This window comes from Thunnus albacares, chromosome 2 (assembly GCF_914725855.1).
Source record: "Thunnus albacares chromosome 2, fThuAlb1.1, whole genome shotgun sequence".
NCBI lineage: Eukaryota > Metazoa > Chordata > Actinopteri > Scombriformes > Scombridae > Thunnus > Thunnus albacares.
This window is the reverse complement of record NC_058107.1, coordinates 24,933,961-24,954,523: the sequence shown is the minus strand read 5'-3', so window position 1 is coordinate 24,954,523 and position 20,563 is coordinate 24,933,961. Positions and strand designations below refer to the sequence as shown.

Genomic DNA, 20,563 nt, shown 5'->3' with positions numbered 1-20,563 from the left:
AAAGTTTATTATTATTATTATTATCCACATGCAAAGACACAATCTGTAAACCAAAGTAATTGTTAAAAAAATGGCATAATTTAAAAATAAATTAATTTATATTTGAAGTAAACACATTCTACTGCTTGCAGCATATGTTAGCTTTAAACGACACATTTTTACAGTACATGTGTACAATCATTGATCCCAAGGAAGTAGAGTTTGAAGGTTACATGAGCTGACTTTTTACTGTTCTTGGAAAATAATTATGACTTCATCTTCATTGTTGAAACATTGACATTTTCAAGCCTTTAATCAAACACTGAAAAATGTCATGTCAAACACATGTACAACTCCAATGTTAAACCCAATATTGGGCTTTCAGAGTGAGACATAAATTGAGTCAAATTGGGTTTTTACATGTGTGAATTTTTCAGCTTTTTTAAGTTTGATTTTCTAGAGCCTGTTTAGCTGTGTGTTCTTAATTTCCTGCATTGAACAAGCAATTTTCCTCCATCCACAGCTACTAATGTTACTGTAACTTCAAACAAGGCACTTATTACCCTGCTGTTCCATAGAACTACTCAGCGTTCAACAAGGCCAGTTTGTGGGGTAAATATGAAGCTCTCAGGTGTTTTTACAACCTTTTATCCAGCCATAACTCCTTCATATGACTCTCTCTGTAAATAAGAATGGGGTCTCTGTTACTTCTGGCAGATGAAAAATCTGGAAGACTCATCACTTCCGCTGCTCATCCAATTCATTAAATTCCTCGGGCAAAGCTCCAACCCCAAGACATTCAGTGCACATGTGGTATAGATTACTCAGGAAATGCCGTAGTGTGTCTTGGTGTCGGGATGATGCAGCAATGAGCTCTGTGGTTTTAATTCATCCGGCAGCAGCAGGAGTTAGGGGAACTAGCTACTATATAGTTTGACTCCAGAGCATCTTAGCAACCAAGAAATACCATCCAGAAGACCTGACAAGGATTCTGCCACTGTGTCCTGCACCTGAATTAAAGAGAGAGAGACACAAACACAAGTTGAAAAGCTCTACAAACCAACATTTGTTAGATATAAATGAAACCTTTTCATCAATGAAACATCAAACAGTTACCATCCAGGGATTAGCCAGCTGCGGCAGACCAAGTCTCTTTGCCATGTGAACACAGGCAGTTCGACACCTGGCCCTGTTTCTGCTGGTACTAGTTTGCAGGCTGGTGGTGCTGGCTGCTTCAGTTTCTTCTCTGGACACACACGAGAGCACCAGCAGAGGCCTGGATGTTGAGCCCCAGATGGACCTCAGCACAGCCTGGATCTGAGCTGCCTCAGACTCCCCCTCATCTGTTAAACACGTGGTATTTTTTGCAAATCTATTCTGTGATTGTGATTAATAAGGCAACAGCACAACATGAATGATGTGACATGGTAGTAACCAAGGAGCAGGAGCTGCAAATAGAAAAAACCATCACCTCTTCCAGGCTCTGCATTGGCTACATAGATGAAACCATCCACCACCTGGCACACTTGTTGCACATGAGGAGCAGGGCTGTAGACCGGGTAACCTGAATCATCGCTTCCTTCAAAAGTGAAGAGCTTATTACTGATATCCTGCTGCTGCACTCTGGCTCTTTCCCTCTCTGCCCTGCACATACAAACAATTTAATAATATAATAATACACAGAGAAAGACAATAAACAGCTGAATCTATTATAGTAACTTCAAATACAACATGCTTACCTATTGGTTGAGTAAAGAGTCAGGATATTGAATTTGTGCTGGTTGTTGAACATATAACTGATCCCCGAACCAATTCCTAGAATAAAGAAAAAGTTTGACCCAGGTTTAGTTGCATTCTTGGGAGTATTTTAACTGATAATGGCTAGAGACATAAAAATTATGAACCAAGACAGCCACCTACTGGTGGACAAATAAACCTGCAACATGTAAGATGCTAAATGTTTTCTTTCCCATTGGTTAGTCTATGAATGGAGTATGTGTGACTGAACTGCATTTCTTGGTAGCATACAATGAATATTGCTAGTTAATTTGCATTAAAATTTGGCTTTACAGCAATCTGAATAAACTAAGAGCCTGGTAAATGGCATTATAACTTTGCTATTAATGATAATTACAATGATAATAATACAATGACAATTATCAGTTATGGGGGCAGTTATCTCACCATTTATCTGTCTGTGTGGAGTGCCCGAGACAGGAAGCACATCTGGGGCATGCATGAGCCTTGTGACTAAAGAGACATCCAGCTTCTCCATGCCAGGGCCAAACATGGCATAACGTGGCTCGGATGAGGGCACCAGAGACTGGAGGAATGAGGTCACAACCTTGTATGTCGGCCGTGAAGGAAGCCATTTTTGTCTGCAGGATGGGCATCCTTTCAGGTATCTATTGAAACAAAAACGATTGTCAAAAACCTCTCTGTCTAACAATATGTTACCAACTGACCATGGTACTGGTCTGCATTATCTTGCAGTTAGTGTAAAGTTTATCTTAGGTGAAATTCTAACAATTAAAATTCAAAAAGAAATTCACTCTGCCATGTAGTCCACTTGTGATTCCATCCCTTGGTCTCCTCCCTCTTCTGAATCATCCAGGATCTCATTTTCACTGACTAGTGGTCCATCCAACAGCTCCAGTTGGGGCATGGTCAAATGATCTATGGAGGGCCAGTAGGGCATGTCCCTGAGCAGGAAAAATCTCCATAGCAATGGATCTCTAACCATAGCCCTCCAGTACCGACTGGTCGCTCCCAGGTGGCAGATATCCGCAGGAGATAGAAAGTTCATGATCAGGAATTGCACGTCCACCTTTAGGAAGAAGGATACTGAAATGATTTTGTTTTTGATCCTTTAAGAATATAAATAGGTGACAAGCTGGATATTTTATTGAATCTGGATCCCATTAAACTTTCATTTCTAATTGTTGGATACCCAGCCTTAAAAATGAACAAATATCTACAAGAGATGAAGGCTAAGGGTTAGAAAAGGAGTGTTCAGACCAAGTTAAGAAAAAGTGAGGGATAGGATTGAATATCACCAAAACAGCAGATGTATTAGCTGTGGAGAAGCAACATTTTTTTTCAAGACAACAAAGATTGCTATTAAAGTGGCTCTTATGGAACCTTCAGTGTTCATTGAACCTGATCAGTGGTGGAAAACTATTTAAATATTTCCGTATAGGTAAAAGTAATAACATTGTAAAAATACTCTGTAACAAGTCTGGCATTTAAAATATTACCCAAGAAAAATATTAATAGTATCAGCAAAACGTACTTTAAGTATCAAAAGTATAAATGCTGTTTGTCAACGTTATATTATTATAGGCTACATTGTTAAGATTGTAAGTATTGATGTATTCACAAAAAATACTGTTGGGTAGTTTAATCCATATTTTTTAAGATGACCACATGTTTAGTGTAAAATCATAATCTGTAACTTAACTGTCAGATACATGTGGTGGAAAAGTAAAATATTTCTCTGAAATGTAGTGCAGTAAGAATAAGGCCTACCATGAATTGGAAGTGTTTCTTTTCACCACTAGATACCAGATACATACATTCTGTATATAATGTATATGCAATTCTTTTTTTCCACTTTATGTCATGTCTCACCCTATCCATTTCTATTTTTGTTCCGGTTTTTGGCAGGACTAGGAACAGCAATGTAAAAAAAGTCCAAATGTAAGTATGGTTTAATTTCTACCTGACATTGTCCTACCTGGATCAACACTAAATTTCACCTCAATAAATTTTTAGGTAGTTGAATATGTAAAAACATGCCCATGAATTCCCACTTGTCTCACCGGTAAGCTGTCCAGATAACCTGGCTGTGATTCTTCCTCGTCCGTGTCCACAAAATCGTTGTCAACTTTACCACTGGTTGGAAAATACCTGTCTCTAAATCTCCTGAGGCTGCGGATCACTGTAGACTCGCTAAGCTGCTGGATCGTACCTGCCATGACTTCAAATGTGTCTGTCAATATGTGAATTACTAGTAATACAGTGATATAACAGCTGTTGACGTTTCACAAACTGTCACGCTTCCTTGTTGCTGGCGGCGGTAAGGCATTGTGGGTATTGTAGTTCTACAGTCATACGCAACATGAACGTGGACTTGCACATTGTAAATTGAAGTTGCATCGCCAAATAAATGTGTGCATCTTAAAACAACGCGCGTGTTTATTGTCAACGAGGACATAAAAAACAGAAAATGATTTTTGTCCAAACAACACAGATTCTCTAGTAATAGTTATACTATCAAAGTTATTCAAGTGGCAGAAAAATGGAACTTGTAATAGATGGGAATACAAGTGGCGCATTACAAAGCTGGTATGAACAAATCTGAACATACTTCAAAGGTTCATGAATACATCATTGTCAATCTGTATCTTAACACCTTTCTTTGCCTTTTGTGTGTATATTTTTTTTATACCCACATACATACTGTATATAATGTATATGCAATTATAATATATTAAAAGCATAACAAAATGGCAACAAAACAATAAATAAAATGTTACTGTGCAATGTTTCATTTCCAGCTGGATTATCTTTAAACTTGTAACAATCTTAAAAAAGAAAAAAAAAAAGGTATCTTTATTAATAACCTTTTTATATTAATATCAATGTTATTATAACACATTCTCAGAGCAAAACAAGTGCCCCAATCAACAGTCTGGAATCAGGATGATAACTGCTTTTTCAGCAGAACAGGGCAAAAGAAATTATTCGACAGCCTCATCTGCAGCCCCTGCCAGTTTTACACCACCTATCTTATACTTTATAACCTCTCATTCGCCTGCTTTGGCCAGGGCCATTTGGCATGGGATGAGGTTGCCTGTAGACACTGATCCAAAGACTCCTTTCCTCAAATACATTTACTCCCCCATGCCTCTTCTTAGCCTTCAACAACATAACACCCCACCTGATGGGTTCCTTTTTTATTTGGGGTTGACACACACTGAATACTGATCTTAGATCTGTGCCTGAGGGCAACTTCAACACAGAAGCAGCTTGGATCACTGTAAAATACTAAGGATTTCCTTGGCATTCTCTGTGTTCCAGCCCTGGCCCTGCAGAGGGCCCTCACAGGCAAGCACATATTTGTTGAGGATCTGTGTGCCAATGTCCCGAAACTGGAGGCGATCTTCTTTACGTTCCATAGTGTCGGCACTGCAGTCCTCGTACTTAACTGCCCAGAAGCACATTTCCCCTATGTACATCATTGTCAACAGGTGTGTGTCTGAGAAGATGCCTAGTCGAAAACAGAAGCAGGTAGTGAGTACGATCAAAAGGCGGCACAACCTGTTGTTATTCTGTCTGTATGTTATTTAAAAATAACTAATGACACATTTACCTTCAGATAGGAAGCTTGCTGTAGCAGTGTCATGGAGCACCACTCCATCGTTGAGCTTCACAGAGTTTCTCACCTGCAGCATCCGCATCAGGTAGCGCACTCCTTCCTGAATACACTGGATTAAAATATCAGTCAGATAAGCGTCAGACCAACTATCAGCACATGCCAACAACATATCCTTGGGTATCAAACTATTATTTCAACAAAACAATGTAAATTTCTGTTCACTAATACAATTTACTGGATCTACTTAGATTTTTTTCCATAACGTGGCACCTTGAGGAATGTGTCCTTGTTTTTCTTGATCCATTGTTTTCGTTGATGAAGGGTGTGGCAGTACATGTACAGCAGAGCTCCACGTCTCCAATACAGACATTCTAACAGCTCCAGGCCCAACACAGACTGCACCTATAACAGACCAAATGACATGAATAGCACTGACACACTGACATGACTGCACATGAGTGTGCTTTGAGCTTTTGAGCTGCACAACTGTCAATAATGCTCTCTCCTATCTCGATTTCATGTCAAGCACTTTATTGGCCACATGGATTAGACAGAGACACAAACACAGGTTATACAATCGCACTGACACAAACATACTGTATACACACCTCTTGGGCTGGTGCTAGTCTTCCTGCCATAACTTCTGGCTCGGTGAGATCTTGCAGCAGCTGCTGGATTTTAAATGGGGAACAGTCCTCAGGGAACTCCTGGTCCACTAGTTTGTTCTCTTCATAAAATGTGATGTCTAGTATCACCTAAACAACAAAAAAAAGTACACAGACAACATTGTACAAGAAGACAATGCAACATATTCAAAATTATAATTATCAGTTAAAGCCGTCAGATACAATCTTCTCACCTAATGACATCATCAACTTCATTAATAAGATAAATAAAATCAGAGATTCTGATAATATAGTTGCCGAAGGGTGACAGCCAAGCTGTAGCCTCTTCTCAATCCTCTCCATGCTTAACTTTAGATTTCAAAAAAGCAACCCCTAGATCCAGATATCCTTACTAAAATCTAAACTCTGTAGTCTTTGAGTGCTCAGGCTTGATTAACTGGTTACTTACTGGTAACTTGATTCTAATAACTTTGTTGAGCTTTTTCAGTCAGGGTTTAGACCACTTCACATCATGGATTCTCTTTCAGCTTGGCACCCCTTAAGGCTTCATACATGCTGAAGTACTGAGACAATATATGTGGTGCCTCCTTGTAACCTAGGATGCAGCTAGGGCAAGCATTCTCACTCCTATAATCTTAAAGCCATGATACCAGTTTTGTGTTTGACTTTTAAATTCACTGGCTGAACTGAGGAGCCTCCACATGTTCATAGCGGAGGAACAATTCTGTTTAGTGACAAAACTAACCTGCAGCAATTTTGATAATTTATTAATTGTTCATCTCATTTATGACGGAAAAAAAGCCCCCCAAAACGACAGGTTTCACCTTTTTAAATATGATTTGCTATATGTTTTCTATAAATGTACATGGAATATCTTTGTTTTGTACTTGATCTCATGCAATTTGAAGATATCACATCATGTATATAGCCTAAATATTGTAATCTTTATAATGTATATAAATTAAATTCCATTTACTTGACTTTTTATTTTGTTGTGTTTATTACTCCTGGGGCCAGATGCCCAAAACTCTGTGCAGCTTCATGACTAAAACTGCGTGTATGCAGAAAGCCAGAAATATGCATATGCATTCTTTTTGTCAGATTTACAAAGCTATGTGTACGCATGGTTCTGTTTTATCATGGCTCTGTTTTAGAAATCTCAGTCATTGAGGAACTGGGCGCACATGCACAAGCCTCATTTCCATTCCCACAATTAGCCATATATGGATGAAGAAACGCCCTGAACCAGCCGTTTTCATATCAATTCGCCACCTGCTACACCAGTCTGTACACCTATCCATGAAACAACAGGAAAGAAGAAGTACAGTTTCACCGATTGTGTTGCACCGGTGAGGTTCTCCAACAGCCAGAACAGCTGTCATTATGCATGGCTGTGTAGCTCTTTATACCGTCCATATCATTAATTCATCACATGGACCTGTAAACTATTGTTGGCAGTGACATCGCAGGAAAGTAATCAATGATTAGTTTGTAGCACTCATATCTAAACTGACTTTACAAGATGTGACACAATTAAGGATAAAATAAAAAGAATATTAAGAGCAAAATAAAATGTTGACTCCTATGTAAATTAAAAGAATGATAAAATTAATCTCAAAAAAGTAATTAATCAATGTTACATTTATAAATGTGCCTTTGATTGGCATTTTACAAATCTCTGTATAAACACAAAAAAAAGACAGTCACAGAAAAACTGTAGCTGGTTATCAATCTACACAATGTTTTACTAAGAGATTCTGTCCCTCACCTTATATTGCATCTCCACCTCATCACATCACCCTCAGATCGCTTTAGAAAAACATGTGTATGCGTGAGCTGAAGAATGAGTGAGGTGCGCAAATTGTCACTACACATTCTGTTTTTATAAATACCAGTTTCTGTGTGGGGAATGAAGTATGCATGTTTTTGGTGCATACGTGTCATTTATGCATTTGGTCCCTGGTTCTTATCTGCACTGCTATAACATGAGAATTTCCCCTCTGGTTATCAAAAAAATCTCATCTTATATCACTTTGTGTTCGGGGACTTCATGTATTCATGAACTAATATATGAAGCAGAATCAGATATTAATCACTGATGAACATAATCATTAATTGCAGCCCTAGACATTTAATAATACAGTTTGACATAATGAAGTACCTGTGTGTAATCCTGAAGCAGCTTGGAAAGGTTGCTACTCTCCCCTCCTTGTCTGTAATAGCTTTTCAACTTGTCTAGTATGGCAGATGCATTCTGTAAATAGTCATCATCTATGGAAAAATAATATGTTAACATATTACTAATTACAGATGTAAGCTAAAGAAAAATCCTGTGTTATACATTTCAGTGTAATATTGTTTCAGTAGATTTCACTGACAGTAATGATTGTCACTTCATATTTACTCACAATATGCAAAACAAATTGATTGATACTCAAAAAAACTTATAACGTTACGAAGTCAATGAATGTGACTATGCGTCATCATGGCAATAAACATTTTAACCGTTTGTTAAAGTTGAAATGTAATCACAATAAAGGTACAATTCAATATAAGATACTGGTGACGTTACTGCTTAAATTTTATCTCAACTCTGGATACGCTGCATCATGTTACAAGGCCAGCTTGTCAACATAAATGCATTTTAGCTAACGTTAGCGAACTAACGCTAGCCAACAACTCCAACATCCAGCCAATAAAAAAACTACAATCAGTAAGTGAGAAGCTAAACGTTACTATAGCGTTACACTTTGTTAACATTATGCTGTCTGTCAGTTAACGGTTAAGGTAAACATTATTTGTAAACATGCTACATGTCATCAGATAGCAGCTGTTGTTATGGTTGCAAGCTATGTTAGATAACGATAGCTAGCTTGCTAGTTGGCTAATAAACTAAATAAGGCTGTCAGCCGCGCGCACGCGGTGCCGAGAATGGTCACAAGATAATTATTTTAACAACGTTTTATTGATACCTTGTTTTTCAGCTCTGAGACTAGAACATTTAATGTCTAACTCAAATATCCTTCTCTCCAACTCGAAACCTTGTCGCCTGTAGTCGTCGGCCATGACTGAAAGTATTCGTCACGTGAGGCAGGGGAGTCACGTGCTCTAAGAATGTCGTCTCAGTTTCCATGGCGTCGGTGTTCTGCGCACGCCTGGATGAATATTAACAGTATTAGGTGTAGAAACAAAAAAATTTAACCTGTAACTGTCAAATATCTGCGTTATTTATGTGCCCGGGGAGTTTGAAAATAATGGTAAAACATCACAATGAAGCGTAGCGGTGGTGAAATGGTTAAATTTAAATGAGCTTGCCGCTGTTTCCACTGCTGCGTTCAAGTTATATGGCAACGCTAACAGTAGCCTAACGGTCCTGTGATTATACAGTTGGATTTGTTAAATCAGGGTTTAATCACTTTGAACTTTTGTTTGATTTTCAGGCACATCCGTGTTGTGAGGCATCAACTGGTATATATTGAAGTTTTCTGAAAAGTGTTAGTTTTACAACTTGGAAGTTGGTTTGAACACTTTTATGGCTTACTTTTTCAAAAATTGCTTAACAGAAAAGGTAGGCAACAAAATCAGATTTTTTAAAAGAAAAATCTTGGAGCATATTAACTGTATGTGCACATTTGTTTATAACTTGGATAGACTAAAACTTTATAGGCTAAATTCAATCATGAAAAGTTCAAGTGATGGGCGAGACCTCAAGAACTAGAATTTAGAGATGTGAAATTTTCTCAGTAAAATGAATAAATAGACAGTGTGTTGAACTTTCTGGTTTTTGTTTTCATAATATAGCATTGAATCATTGGCTTCAAGTTTAATTGAATGGTTGGTTTGAGTGTCAAAGTAATCTTCATTTTTATCCAGAATCCTGATGTATACCTATACTTACATTCATAAAATAGATATTTAGTTGTTTCTTCTTCATTTTTACAAAATTCATATTTGTTACAACTGGGTGGATTGTATTTCCGATAAGTCCGATATGACATGAATGCGGCATAGTCCAGCCCATTGTGATGCCAGCCAATATCATTGTAGCTTTGACTTTTCGTTTTCAAAACCGGAAGTAGCCAGCTCAGCCAGCGAAAGTCACTAGTGCGCATGCACTATGGCCCGCACAATGTGGAAGATCCGAGTACTTCCATACCCGGAAGTCGTTTTTTTTTTTTTGCTTCATGTGCCACTGAGCAACTTTCATAGCAATGAACAGGGCCCTGCCTCCAATGCTGTATCCAGTTCTCTTTATAAATCCATGTGTGAGCTAAAGCTAGTAGCCATATTTGCAAGCGTTCAGTCTTGCACTCATACGACACACTCACTTTACACCATGACACACCCACTTCACTGCACGACCAACCCCCCCCCCATGATGTTGTTACCCTAAAGGCATGTTATGGGACACACCCCCTTCCAGCCCCTAACCTTAACCATCTCACTGCTCATGCTTAACCTTAACCAAATGGGTGTATCATGTAGTAAAGTTGGTGCATCTTGTAAATACTGCAAGTATGCAGATAAACCTACTTGAGCGCTCAGCCTGCATCATCTGTTCGCCACCTGCTGGGAGACGGGTCTGATTGCAGCTGCAGTGATAGATGATCGGTTTACGTAGAACCCCCCTCCGGCCACTATTTTGTTTGCAATGGCAGAGTGACACTGTCTGTATTTCCGCTCATTGACTCCGCAGGAAGTGAAGACTGCAGAAGCAACGGTTCAAAGTTAGGGCTTGTGTCCCTATAGCATTTTTTTCATGCCAGCGTCTTTTTTCAATTATTCCCAACAGGGAGAGAGCGTATGCAGCAACATGCAGCCACGTAGAGAAAAAGCATTGCACCCAGTTTCTTTTTTCAATGTGCTCCAAATTTTTTTGTGCAGCTGCTCCAAGTACTTCTAGCTGAAAATTTCTGAACTTTTCAGAAAGGCGCTGGTGTCATTACTGTCGGTCCTTTTCAGTCAACCAATCATATCTCAGATGGATCATGTTGTGCACCCACATCCTCCTTGCTCTATGGCTGTTAGATTGAGTGGTGACAGTGGGGACATGACCATTATTTAAGGTGACCTATTATGCTTTTTCTTATTTTCAGTCATATATATAATGTTACTATGTTGGATGTTCATATTAAACTTGGCCAAAGTGTCAAGTAATGAGGTAAACGTATGTAGAGATAATCCCTGTGAGCAAAAAGCACCACCTTCAGACTGCTCTGAACGCTCGGTTTCCAACAGTTTTTTCTACTTTCAGCCCGAGCTGAAATGTTGGGTTTTAATCAGCTGTAACTTAACGCTACTCTGATACAGCTGCCCCTTGGCAGGCTTCTGGAAAGCTGGCCAATCAGAATAGGGTGGGCTCATCGGGAGAGGGCCTTAAAGAGACAGGAGCTAAAACTGCCTGTTAAGAGACAGAGGCTGAACTGAGGGGATGCATAAAGGGCCAACATAAGATAAATGTGAATCATGCAGAGCTACTCTAGTGGAGTCCAAAAATAAAAATATAGAGCTGGAAATGAGCATAATAGGTCCCCTTTAAGCTCATCCATACAAAGGTTGAAGACAAGCACTTGGTGAAAAAACAATAAAAAGGAAAGAGGCAATGCTAGTCTATCATACAATGGCACTACAACCAGATGGACTTTTTGTCTGCCATGTCTGTACTTACTGTATGTATTCATCAACATATGTATAAGCCAATCATATTGGCTGTATTATGTATGATTTGATCAAATGTATTTAATTATAAGCCCAGTAAATGTCTCGAATCTATTATCTGCCTTGATTTGTTGTGTGAATAACATTTAGTGATCTTTTCACAGACAAAAAGAAAAAAAATGAATATATATATATATAGGGAAAAGAACATTTACAAATCGTAAGTCACCCTGGGTCAGGACACTGCTAAAAAAGATCAATCTCAATGAGGCTTTCCAGGTTGAATAAAGGTTAAGTAAAAATAAATTAATTTATAAAAACAATAGAAATAATGTCTTTAAATAGTAGATGTCATAACTTTCATGGTCAGACTGACTTTTATTTGCCACAGCGGATGATCGGATGATCGCCACAGCAGATCATCCGTTTCCATCTCTTCCTGTCCTCTGCATCTTCCTCTGTCACGCCAACCACCTGCATGTCTTCCCTCACCCTATCTATAAACCTCCTCTTTGGCTTTCCAGGCAGCTGGCAGCTCGATCTTCAGCATCCTTCTCCCAATATAAGAAGCATCTCTCCTTTGTACATTTCCAAACCATCTCAATCTCTTTGTCTCCAAGCCATCCAACCTGAGCTGTCCCTCTAATATAATCATTTCTAATCCTGTTGAGCCATGTCACTCCCAACAAAAATATTAGCATCTTCAACTCTGCCACCTCCAGCTCCGCCTCCTGTCTTTTTGTCAGTGCCACCACCTCTAAACCATACAACACAGCTGATCCCACTACCCTCTTGTAAACCTTCCCTTTCACTCTTGACTCTCCTCCTGACTCTTTTCTCCACCCACTCCACCCTGCCTGCACTCTCTTCTTTACCTCTCTTCTGTACTCCTCGTTACTTTGAAAAGTTGACCCCAAGTGCCATCTCTCCTAAACATCTCCATGCATACACAGGTATGTCATCTGGACCAACTGCCTTTCCACTCTTCATAGCTGTCCTCACTTCCTCCTTTCTAATCCACTGCAATTCCTGATTCACTGTCCCCACATCATCCAACCTTCTCTCTCTCTCATTTTCTTCATTCATCAGCCCCTCAAAGTACTCCTTCTACCTTGTCAACACACTCTCCTCACTAGTCAGCACATTTCCATCCCTATCCTTCATCACCCTAACCTGCTGCACATCCTTCTCAGCTCAGTCCCTCTGTCTAGCCAATCGGTACAAGGCCTCTACATTTCGCAGAACATGATTTTACCGTGTGAGAGCTTGAAACATTGGAAATGATCTGAAAAGACTAATTTGAGCACAATTTTCATTAATTTCTTTCTATTGTTACTGTTATCAAAAATTATATTTGCACAGAATGCAGTGATAATGGTAAATTAAGACAAATCAATGACTATGGGAGTAAATATTCACATATTTACTATGAGATAGTGCATGGCAGCTGCATAAAAAACGTCAAAACACCATCAGAAAGCCCTCTTCCTCTTCTTCTTCTTCTTCGTCTTCTTCTTCTTAGGCCATGGATGTACAATAAGAGCTCTTATTATACATCCATGGGCATTCTGTTTCTAATGATTTTCAGGCAGGCTGTACACTGAAAAGCGTAATGCTGCCCTCCACAGAGAGAGGTTTGCTATTTATCCTATATTTTTGAATACAAAGCCCTCTTCCTCTTCTTCTTCTTCGTCTTCTTCTTCTTAGGCCATGGATGTACAATAAGAGCTCTTATTATACATCCATGTACAATAAGAGCTCTTATTATACATCCATGAGCATTCTGTTTCTAATGATTTTCAGGCAGGCTGTACACTGAAAAGCGTAATGCTGCCCTCCACAGAGAGAGGTTTGCTATTTATCCTATATTTTTGAATACAAAGCCCTTCACAAATGCCCTCCACACCTATTTACGGAGAAGAAGAAAAAGTGGGCGTTCTTGTACCCCACCAGCCAATCATAACAGTGGGCATTCCTTATTAGTGGGCGTTCCGGTGCTCTACGAACCAATCAAAGCAGTGGGTGTTCCCACGCTGCGGCTGCAGCCAGACTCAATTGCCGGCTGGTGTTATCACTCTGCTCCTCAGCTCGTCGCCTGTGTGTAGCTTCCAAAACATGGCGGCCCTCAAAACCCTGTGCAGAGCGGAGACTTTATTCTTCAGAAACCTATCTGGCCCCCGCAGAACCAAATTAAACTTCACTCAACACACACTGAGCAAGGTCGGTATTTTAAGCGGTCACGTTAAACAGGTCTAACTGTGAGACGGTTACACATGCTTGTGCAAGATTAAAAGGTCACTATATAATACGAATATTATTCTTACTTTTTATTTGCCGTCCACAATACTGTGAGTTTAGTTTGGCAATTTAATAATCTCCACATTTTCTTTTTGCCTCATATAACTTAACTTTTATCGATAATAACGTGAATTGACCTCAAGCTGCTGGTTTACCTAATCTGGTAGAGGTTCTCGCCACGTACCATTGCAAACTGTTTGTAACTTTTCCTAATGCCAAACGTGAAACGTGAATAAGGATCAGTGATTTAAAGACTTTGCATGATTCAAACCCGCAGCTTGTTAAGGTGTGCGTGTGTTTGTTTTGTAGATTGTCACAAGTGCTCCTCTACCAACATAGCTTTACACACAAACTCTAGACAATATTTCCATCATGGTTGTTTTGGCAATAAGTGTATAACACACAGACACTGTAACTGTTAGGCTATAAGTTAGTCATGGCTATAAATAACAAGCTAAATGTGATATCCGGTGTTAAATAGTTCTTCATGAGGTAAGCAAATTTAGGAAATGCTTAAGGGAACATGCAAAACCTAAAAATCGAAGCAACAGATTTCCCCATTACTGACAAAACACTCATCTGGGCAACATTTGGCTAATAACAATAGGGCAATAATCAGAGCAAATTAGGTGTAGTGGCAAAATGCATAATATTGTCAACATCTGAGCAGGTGTCTCAGAATTTATGAGCAATATAGTGAATGTCAGCAGTGTAATGGTGACACTACTGGAAGAAAGTGATGATATGCATTAGTCAAAGTTTTGTTTAAATCTTATCAGTGTATCCTGTGTTGTTAAAACTGCAGTCGATACAGTAGCTTGAACCTGTGGTTCTGTAAATCATCTGGATGAGAGTAAGAACTGGCTTAACATTAACTGACTTAATGTATTTATCCTTGTAATTCAAACAGAACAGATATGAACATGGGTAGTGAAATGTTTCATTTTGTTTAGTAAGCAATAATGCATAACAAGGTGTATACATCATCAAATGTCAATATGACAATTTTGCAATGGAACTGCAATGCACATAAAATCAGCACCATAATATTGAAGATTCCCAAGAAACAAATGAAAGCAAAACACAACACGTCTTACAAAATAATTGGAGTATTCTGATTTAGCACCACAGTCACAATTTTCATTGATCAGTATTGACATTGTGGATTTTAAATTTGAGTCCTCAGCTAACTTTGTTGGGTTGGGACTCTCAGCTGTGGGCTGCCCTAAATCTCCGCTCCTTTTGTAGTAGGATTTGTTCAGCAGTTTTGCTTATCTTTCCCTTCCTCAACTGAATAAACTGGATCAGCTATTTAAACTGTACAAGCATATTAGTGGTCCTCTGGCATCTGGCCATTTTTATTGTCTAACAACCTACGTTTTACAAGCATTAAACTGATATGCTTTCATCCATATTCACTTAGAGTGAATTACTGATGCTGATAGAGCTTCATTTGAAAAAAATAAGATAACATGTTTTTTTTTTTGTTTTTTTTTAAAGTTTCATGTGCCTCTTGCTCTCCATTCTACAGACCTGTGGGTGCTACTTCTCCACCTCCAACCAGAGAAGTTCACAGTTTTACTCCAATCCTGCAGATGCAGTGAAAGACATCCCCAGTGGAGCTACCATACTGGTGGGGGGTAAGATATACTTTCACAAACACATTTAAAAGCTGTAGGATCGTTACATATAGCCCAGCTTTAAAATGTTATGCTAATTCATTTAATTCTCAGGTGTTAGAAAATAGATCGTATGTCAGTCTTTGTTGTGGATCTCAATAGAACTGTGTCTGATGTGCTGGTTGACTACCATCCACACACACAGGACACACAAATTCCACAGCTCTTATTTATAGTTAAGTCCGCTGTGACATTGTTGAACATTTTCCACTGTGTCATTCTTCTACACGAGGAGGAAAAAACAGACGGAGGGAAATCAGAATGGTGCAGTGTAATATTAGAAAAGTTGAGTAAAGCTACATACAGGACTACAATTATTTGTGGCCTGTTTCAAGGTTAACTATGTAATCGGGCCACTGGGATCCTGTCATATGTTCTATTTACTATTTTTTATGTTTCAACACAGGCTTTGGATTGTGTGGTATCCCAGAGAATCTTATCAACAGTTTACTGAAGACCGGAGTGAAGGGTCTCACTGCCGTCAGCAACAATGCAGGGTAAGTGTGTGTGGAAGGGAGCGTATTATGTTGGTTCATGCTTAACACACCTGCAGGTGTCCCCTGTCCTGTAAATTGTGTCATGTTTGGATTCAACATCTGAATCTGGGAATATTTGCAGGAAAGTGTCTCATAGCATTTGTAATAAAATTAAATGTTTAAGAGCTTTTCACTAGTATTTAAAGTCCCAAATACAAGTGACTGATCTTTCTTAGTCTTGATTTGAACCTGAGTTGTTATTTACTCCAACTTATCTCCTTACAGACCTGTTTTAACCTCATATTGAAGAGATATTGGTGACCTTGCTGTGTTTTAAAATAGGCTGACCTGACCTGGAGAAATGCCAACAAGTTAGCTTCTGATAAGTTATCTCAGTTAAAGGCACAAGGAAAAGGTTTATTGCCATGACGGCCAATCCTTCAGTAGTCAGGTGATATTGTGTCCTTGCTCTCAGTGGGACAGACTTTCTAGAAATGATTTCAGAGGTTTCCTTTCTAGTACATGGCAATAAGCTTCTGATCTCCATATTGTGTTCTGTCTTTTTAGTGCACAGCTTGATCTGCAGAATGGTTATTTGTATCAATGTATTCTGCTAAACACTGGGTTCATGCTTCAGTGTTAGGAAAAACCTGAATCAAGATAAACTTAGAAAGAAAATCATTTTATTTTTCGAGACTGAAATGCAACATGTACACATACTCTGGCAACTGAGCTTTTCACTGCAATTTTCCTGGGCGTTGTTTAGCATAATACTGTCTGTCTCTCTTGCATACTTGGAAACAGTCTTTGTCTTACCAGTTTCATGTTGCAGCATTCTCTTGTAATTGAATCCTAGTGTGCCCAGTTACCACTCAGTAAATGTAGTTTTATCTTAATTGTTTAAATAGCAACACTGACACTTTGGACAGCGACCAACACCTCTTCTCTACTAAAATATAAAGCAGATTCTGCAAAATTAAAGGATTTCCCTCTGAATCCAGACTGAAATTTCAAATCATATATATTTCAACACCACACAAATAATTTTATGTGTTTATTACAGTCTTCATAACTGAATTCTTTATGCTTTTGATGTTGAAAAATGAGTCAGCTGTTTGCTGTTAAAAAAGCTTAATAATACAAAAAAGATGCATATCTTCAGCTTGTCTTTTTCAAAAACTGCACATTGCACACAACAAAAAACAGAGAGTACATTGTGAATTTCATACCTGAGAACATTTGAAGCTGAAAGTGTAAAAAAATGAAAACTGTGGTCCACTTTGAAATTATGGTCTAATATAGTCTGTTTTTTTATGGTCTAATATGGTCTGTTTTTCTTATTAGGAAATATTTTTCTTCTTCGCATGGTTGTGCCTGGATTGGTATTGCCAAAGGGGTAGAGTGTTAAACTAGACGGGGGCTTTTTTGAAGAACTTACAGGAATTGATCACTCTTTTTTTGTGTGTGTGTGTTTTTTTTGTTTTTAACAAAGCTAACATCATATCATTCACTTAAGTGCAATATACATACAGTGTCAAGAGTAAAATGCAGACTCAACTTTGGAAAAGACTTGTCTATGCTGACAAGAGTCAACATCAAAGTCACTGCACAGACTGTTTAAATTTCCTCTGTGTAAGTAGTTGATTTAGTCCGGGGGGAAAAAAAACTGACCTATGAAGTGTGTTAAAGTGCTTCACAGAAGTTACTCTTCACCAGACTTCTGTTGTGGACTTCGATTTTTGGTGAATATTGATTCTTGCAACAGATACTCAAAAATGTTTGCTCAAATGGAAATGTGTTTGCGCTTGGCCTTTCCTCTAAATCTGATCCATTACTCCCCTAAATGTTTTCCCTCTGCAGACATTAGTTGTTGGGGAAGATTATAACCACTTGCAAATAGTACATCAAGTGTACTATATGAACTATAGTACATGTAGTACACTTGATGTTTGTGTCTCTGTGAATACTGGCTTGACAGAGGCTTACGGACAGAGATAGGTATGCATCTGGCTTATCATGGCTTGGGAGGGGAGTTGAAAATTGAGTTACACAGACGTTGGCAAGAATGTATTAGATGTGATTATTCATGTTTTATGTAACCTCTCAGGCCTGTGTGTATCTGTGGTTTCTCGTTCACAGTTGAATCTTGTTTAAAATTCCTGGCTCTGTAGGGAAGAGGGAAGAGGGACGAGGGCTAGAAGGGGATAGAAGTAGTTATATAACATTTTAATTTTAGAATAAAGTTCCCTGAAGCTGAAAACTCCCCTTACTTTGCTTGCTCCTTTTTTGAATGTCTCAATGGATTGTAAATCCTTTTCAATGAAACCTGACAAACAAGTATTGCTTTGTGGTTTCAAGGATTTCACACTAACCATGTGTTACCTTGTATTATCTCAGAAATAAGGAATAATGCAGACATGATAACATAGAGAGGAAATTAACTTAAAATGTGAACATCTACCAGCCACTGACAGATAAATGTTCAAATTAGCCAGCCACTCATAGTAAATCATTAGCCTATTTTGTGTCTGAAACCTACCAGACACTTTCATATTTTTCAGCTGTGAGCTCTTCACAATATGAACACCAGGTTGGAAATTAACTTTTTAAAATGTGAACATCTACCAGCCACTGACAGATACATGTTCAAATTAGCCAGCCACTCATTGTAAATCATTAGCCTATTTTGTGTCTGAAATCTACCAGACACTTTCATATTTTATCAGTATTTGGCTGGTGGCAAATAAGTTCGCTGGTCGACTGGTCGATTAGTTAATCGATTAGTTGAAGCTCATGTACGATTTTAGTCGACCAAGATTTTCTTTGGTTGACTACAGCCCTAAAATAAATATGGATTGTTGAAGTAATAAAAATATGACACATTAACTTTTGTGAATGGAAATCTTTTCCTTAATGACCTCACATGTATTTGGCAATTTTTGCAGACTGGGGAGACTGAATGCTGTACTGGTAAAGGAAAAATGATCCCACTTATCAATGGAGATTGTATGCACTGTTTGTACAATAGACATTGCTGACCTATTTTTGGCAGATGTGAAAGGCAAGTGTAATTTGTATGTAGTTTTGGAACTGCTGCCTGGTTACAGTGTCATTTATACACATCCTGGTTGAGAAAGTTGTCTGTCACTTTGTCCCTATACAGTAATCATTACCAATAACCACAGATGGTGATGCATTTTTTGTCCTTTGAATTGTGTAGCATTATGGGAAATGTCTGGCTGTGTGTCTCACCACTAACAAGTGAACACAGCCACTTTACTTCGTAGAACACTGACACCGTGGGCTCTTTATGCAGTGTAATTTGAGATGAGAGGGATTCAACTGTACACCAGAGCAGATTATTGAGCTGTGATAGAACTACCACCGCCTCCAGCTTTATATTTGTTTTAATCATGTGCTTCAGAAATGAGACCCTGGTAGCTGAATAGTTACTGCACAACCACAACGGTCCTGGTTCAGTTCTAGCCAGGGACCTTTGTTGCATTTGTTGACCTTGTTTCCTGTCTGCCTCTAAACTGCTCACTATCCAATAAAGGCCCACAAAAATACACACAGAATGAATTCTGTTTAAAATGCTGCAACATTTAAGTTAAAGATCACTGTAGACACTTAATGTTGCATTCTGAAATTGACAAGATTTTAGTCCTCAAATAGGCATGCATATAGTTTAATATACAAGAAAAAACAAAAAAACATCAGTTGTCACACACACAACACAAGTAGTGTGTGTGACAGGGTACTTATCACAGTTATCTGTTTTTGGTATTCTGGGCGCACATGGCCTACATATCTTGTCAGCTGACCTGAGATTAGAATTAAGGACAAAGCAATGGTTTCTGGTTCTCAGCTCCTCAGGACACAAAGAGGAAGAAGAACCAAATCCTTTCAAAGCTCAGCCTTCCTATCTACAGCAATTAGTAGGAGCATAGACAGAGCAATATGCATTTGTCTTAATTATTGTAGAGAAATTATTCTGCATGTACATACTGTATATATTTTGTAATTTTAGTATTACACAAAGTAAATTGGTCATTGAAATGAACTTTCAATATTATTTGATTGCACTGTGTTCTTAGAGAACATGCATGTAATCAAACAGAGTGGGAAATACTTGATAACATGTTTGATAGGAATTGAATCTTGTCTTGTATCACAAGACAATACCCTGTTTAAAGCAGTTTTATACACCGATCAGCTACAACATTACAACACACAGTACATCACAGCTTGCTGCACATGGGGCAGCGTTAGGCACAGATTGGTCAGAGGGCCCATGCTGACCCCTGTCCACTGCTGAAAGCAACCGCAATGGGCACATGAGCATCAGAACCGGACCATGGAACAATGGAAGGTGGTCTGATCTGACGAATCACATTTTCTTACATCACATGGATGGCCGAGTGTGTGTGCGTTGTTTACCTGGGGAAGAGATGGCACCAGGATGAA

The 20,563-nt window shown here is 38.7% G+C and overlaps 3 protein-coding genes across 3 annotated transcripts in view; 1 reads left to right on the top strand and 2 right to left on the bottom strand.

The window, feature by feature from the left end:
• Window positions 1-258: 258 nt before the first annotated feature.
• Window positions 259-4,094, bottom strand: fbxo4 (F-box protein 4). Its single transcript, XM_044374568.1, has 7 exons — window positions 3,801-4,094; window positions 2,532-2,806; window positions 2,164-2,384; window positions 1,719-1,794; window positions 1,451-1,623; window positions 1,096-1,322; window positions 259-989 (listed from the first exon to the last, which is right to left on the bottom strand). The coding sequence occupies exons 1-7, from the start codon at window positions 3,954-3,956 to the stop codon at window positions 897-899; spliced, it is 1,221 nt and encodes a 406-aa protein (XP_044230503.1). The 5' UTR covers window positions 3,957-4,094; the 3' UTR covers window positions 259-896.
• Window positions 4,095-4,158: 64 nt separating this feature from the next.
• rimoc1 (RAB7A interacting MON1-CCZ1 complex subunit 1) lies at window positions 4,159-9,107 on the bottom strand. The gene is made up of 6 exons (XM_044374580.1): window positions 8,958-9,107; window positions 8,147-8,256; window positions 5,968-6,114; window positions 5,630-5,761; window positions 5,354-5,468; window positions 4,159-5,251 (listed from the first exon to the last, which is right to left on the bottom strand). The coding sequence occupies exons 1-6, from the start codon at window positions 9,049-9,051 to the stop codon at window positions 5,016-5,018; spliced, it is 834 nt and encodes a 277-aa protein (XP_044230515.1). The 5' UTR covers window positions 9,052-9,107; the 3' UTR covers window positions 4,159-5,015.
• Window positions 9,108-13,708: 4,601 nt separating this feature from the next.
• Window positions 13,709-20,563, top strand: part of oxct1a (3-oxoacid CoA transferase 1a) — a 48,472-nt gene continuing 41,617 nt past the window's right edge. Inside the window, exons 1-3 of the mRNA XM_044374552.1 lie at window positions 13,709-13,863; window positions 15,473-15,581; window positions 16,027-16,117. Of these exons, the coding sequence (XP_044230487.1) occupies window positions 13,759-13,863; window positions 15,473-15,581; window positions 16,027-16,117 (305 nt within the window). The 5' untranslated portion in view covers window positions 13,709-13,758. The remainder of the gene's footprint in view (window positions 13,864-15,472; window positions 15,582-16,026; window positions 16,118-20,563) is intronic.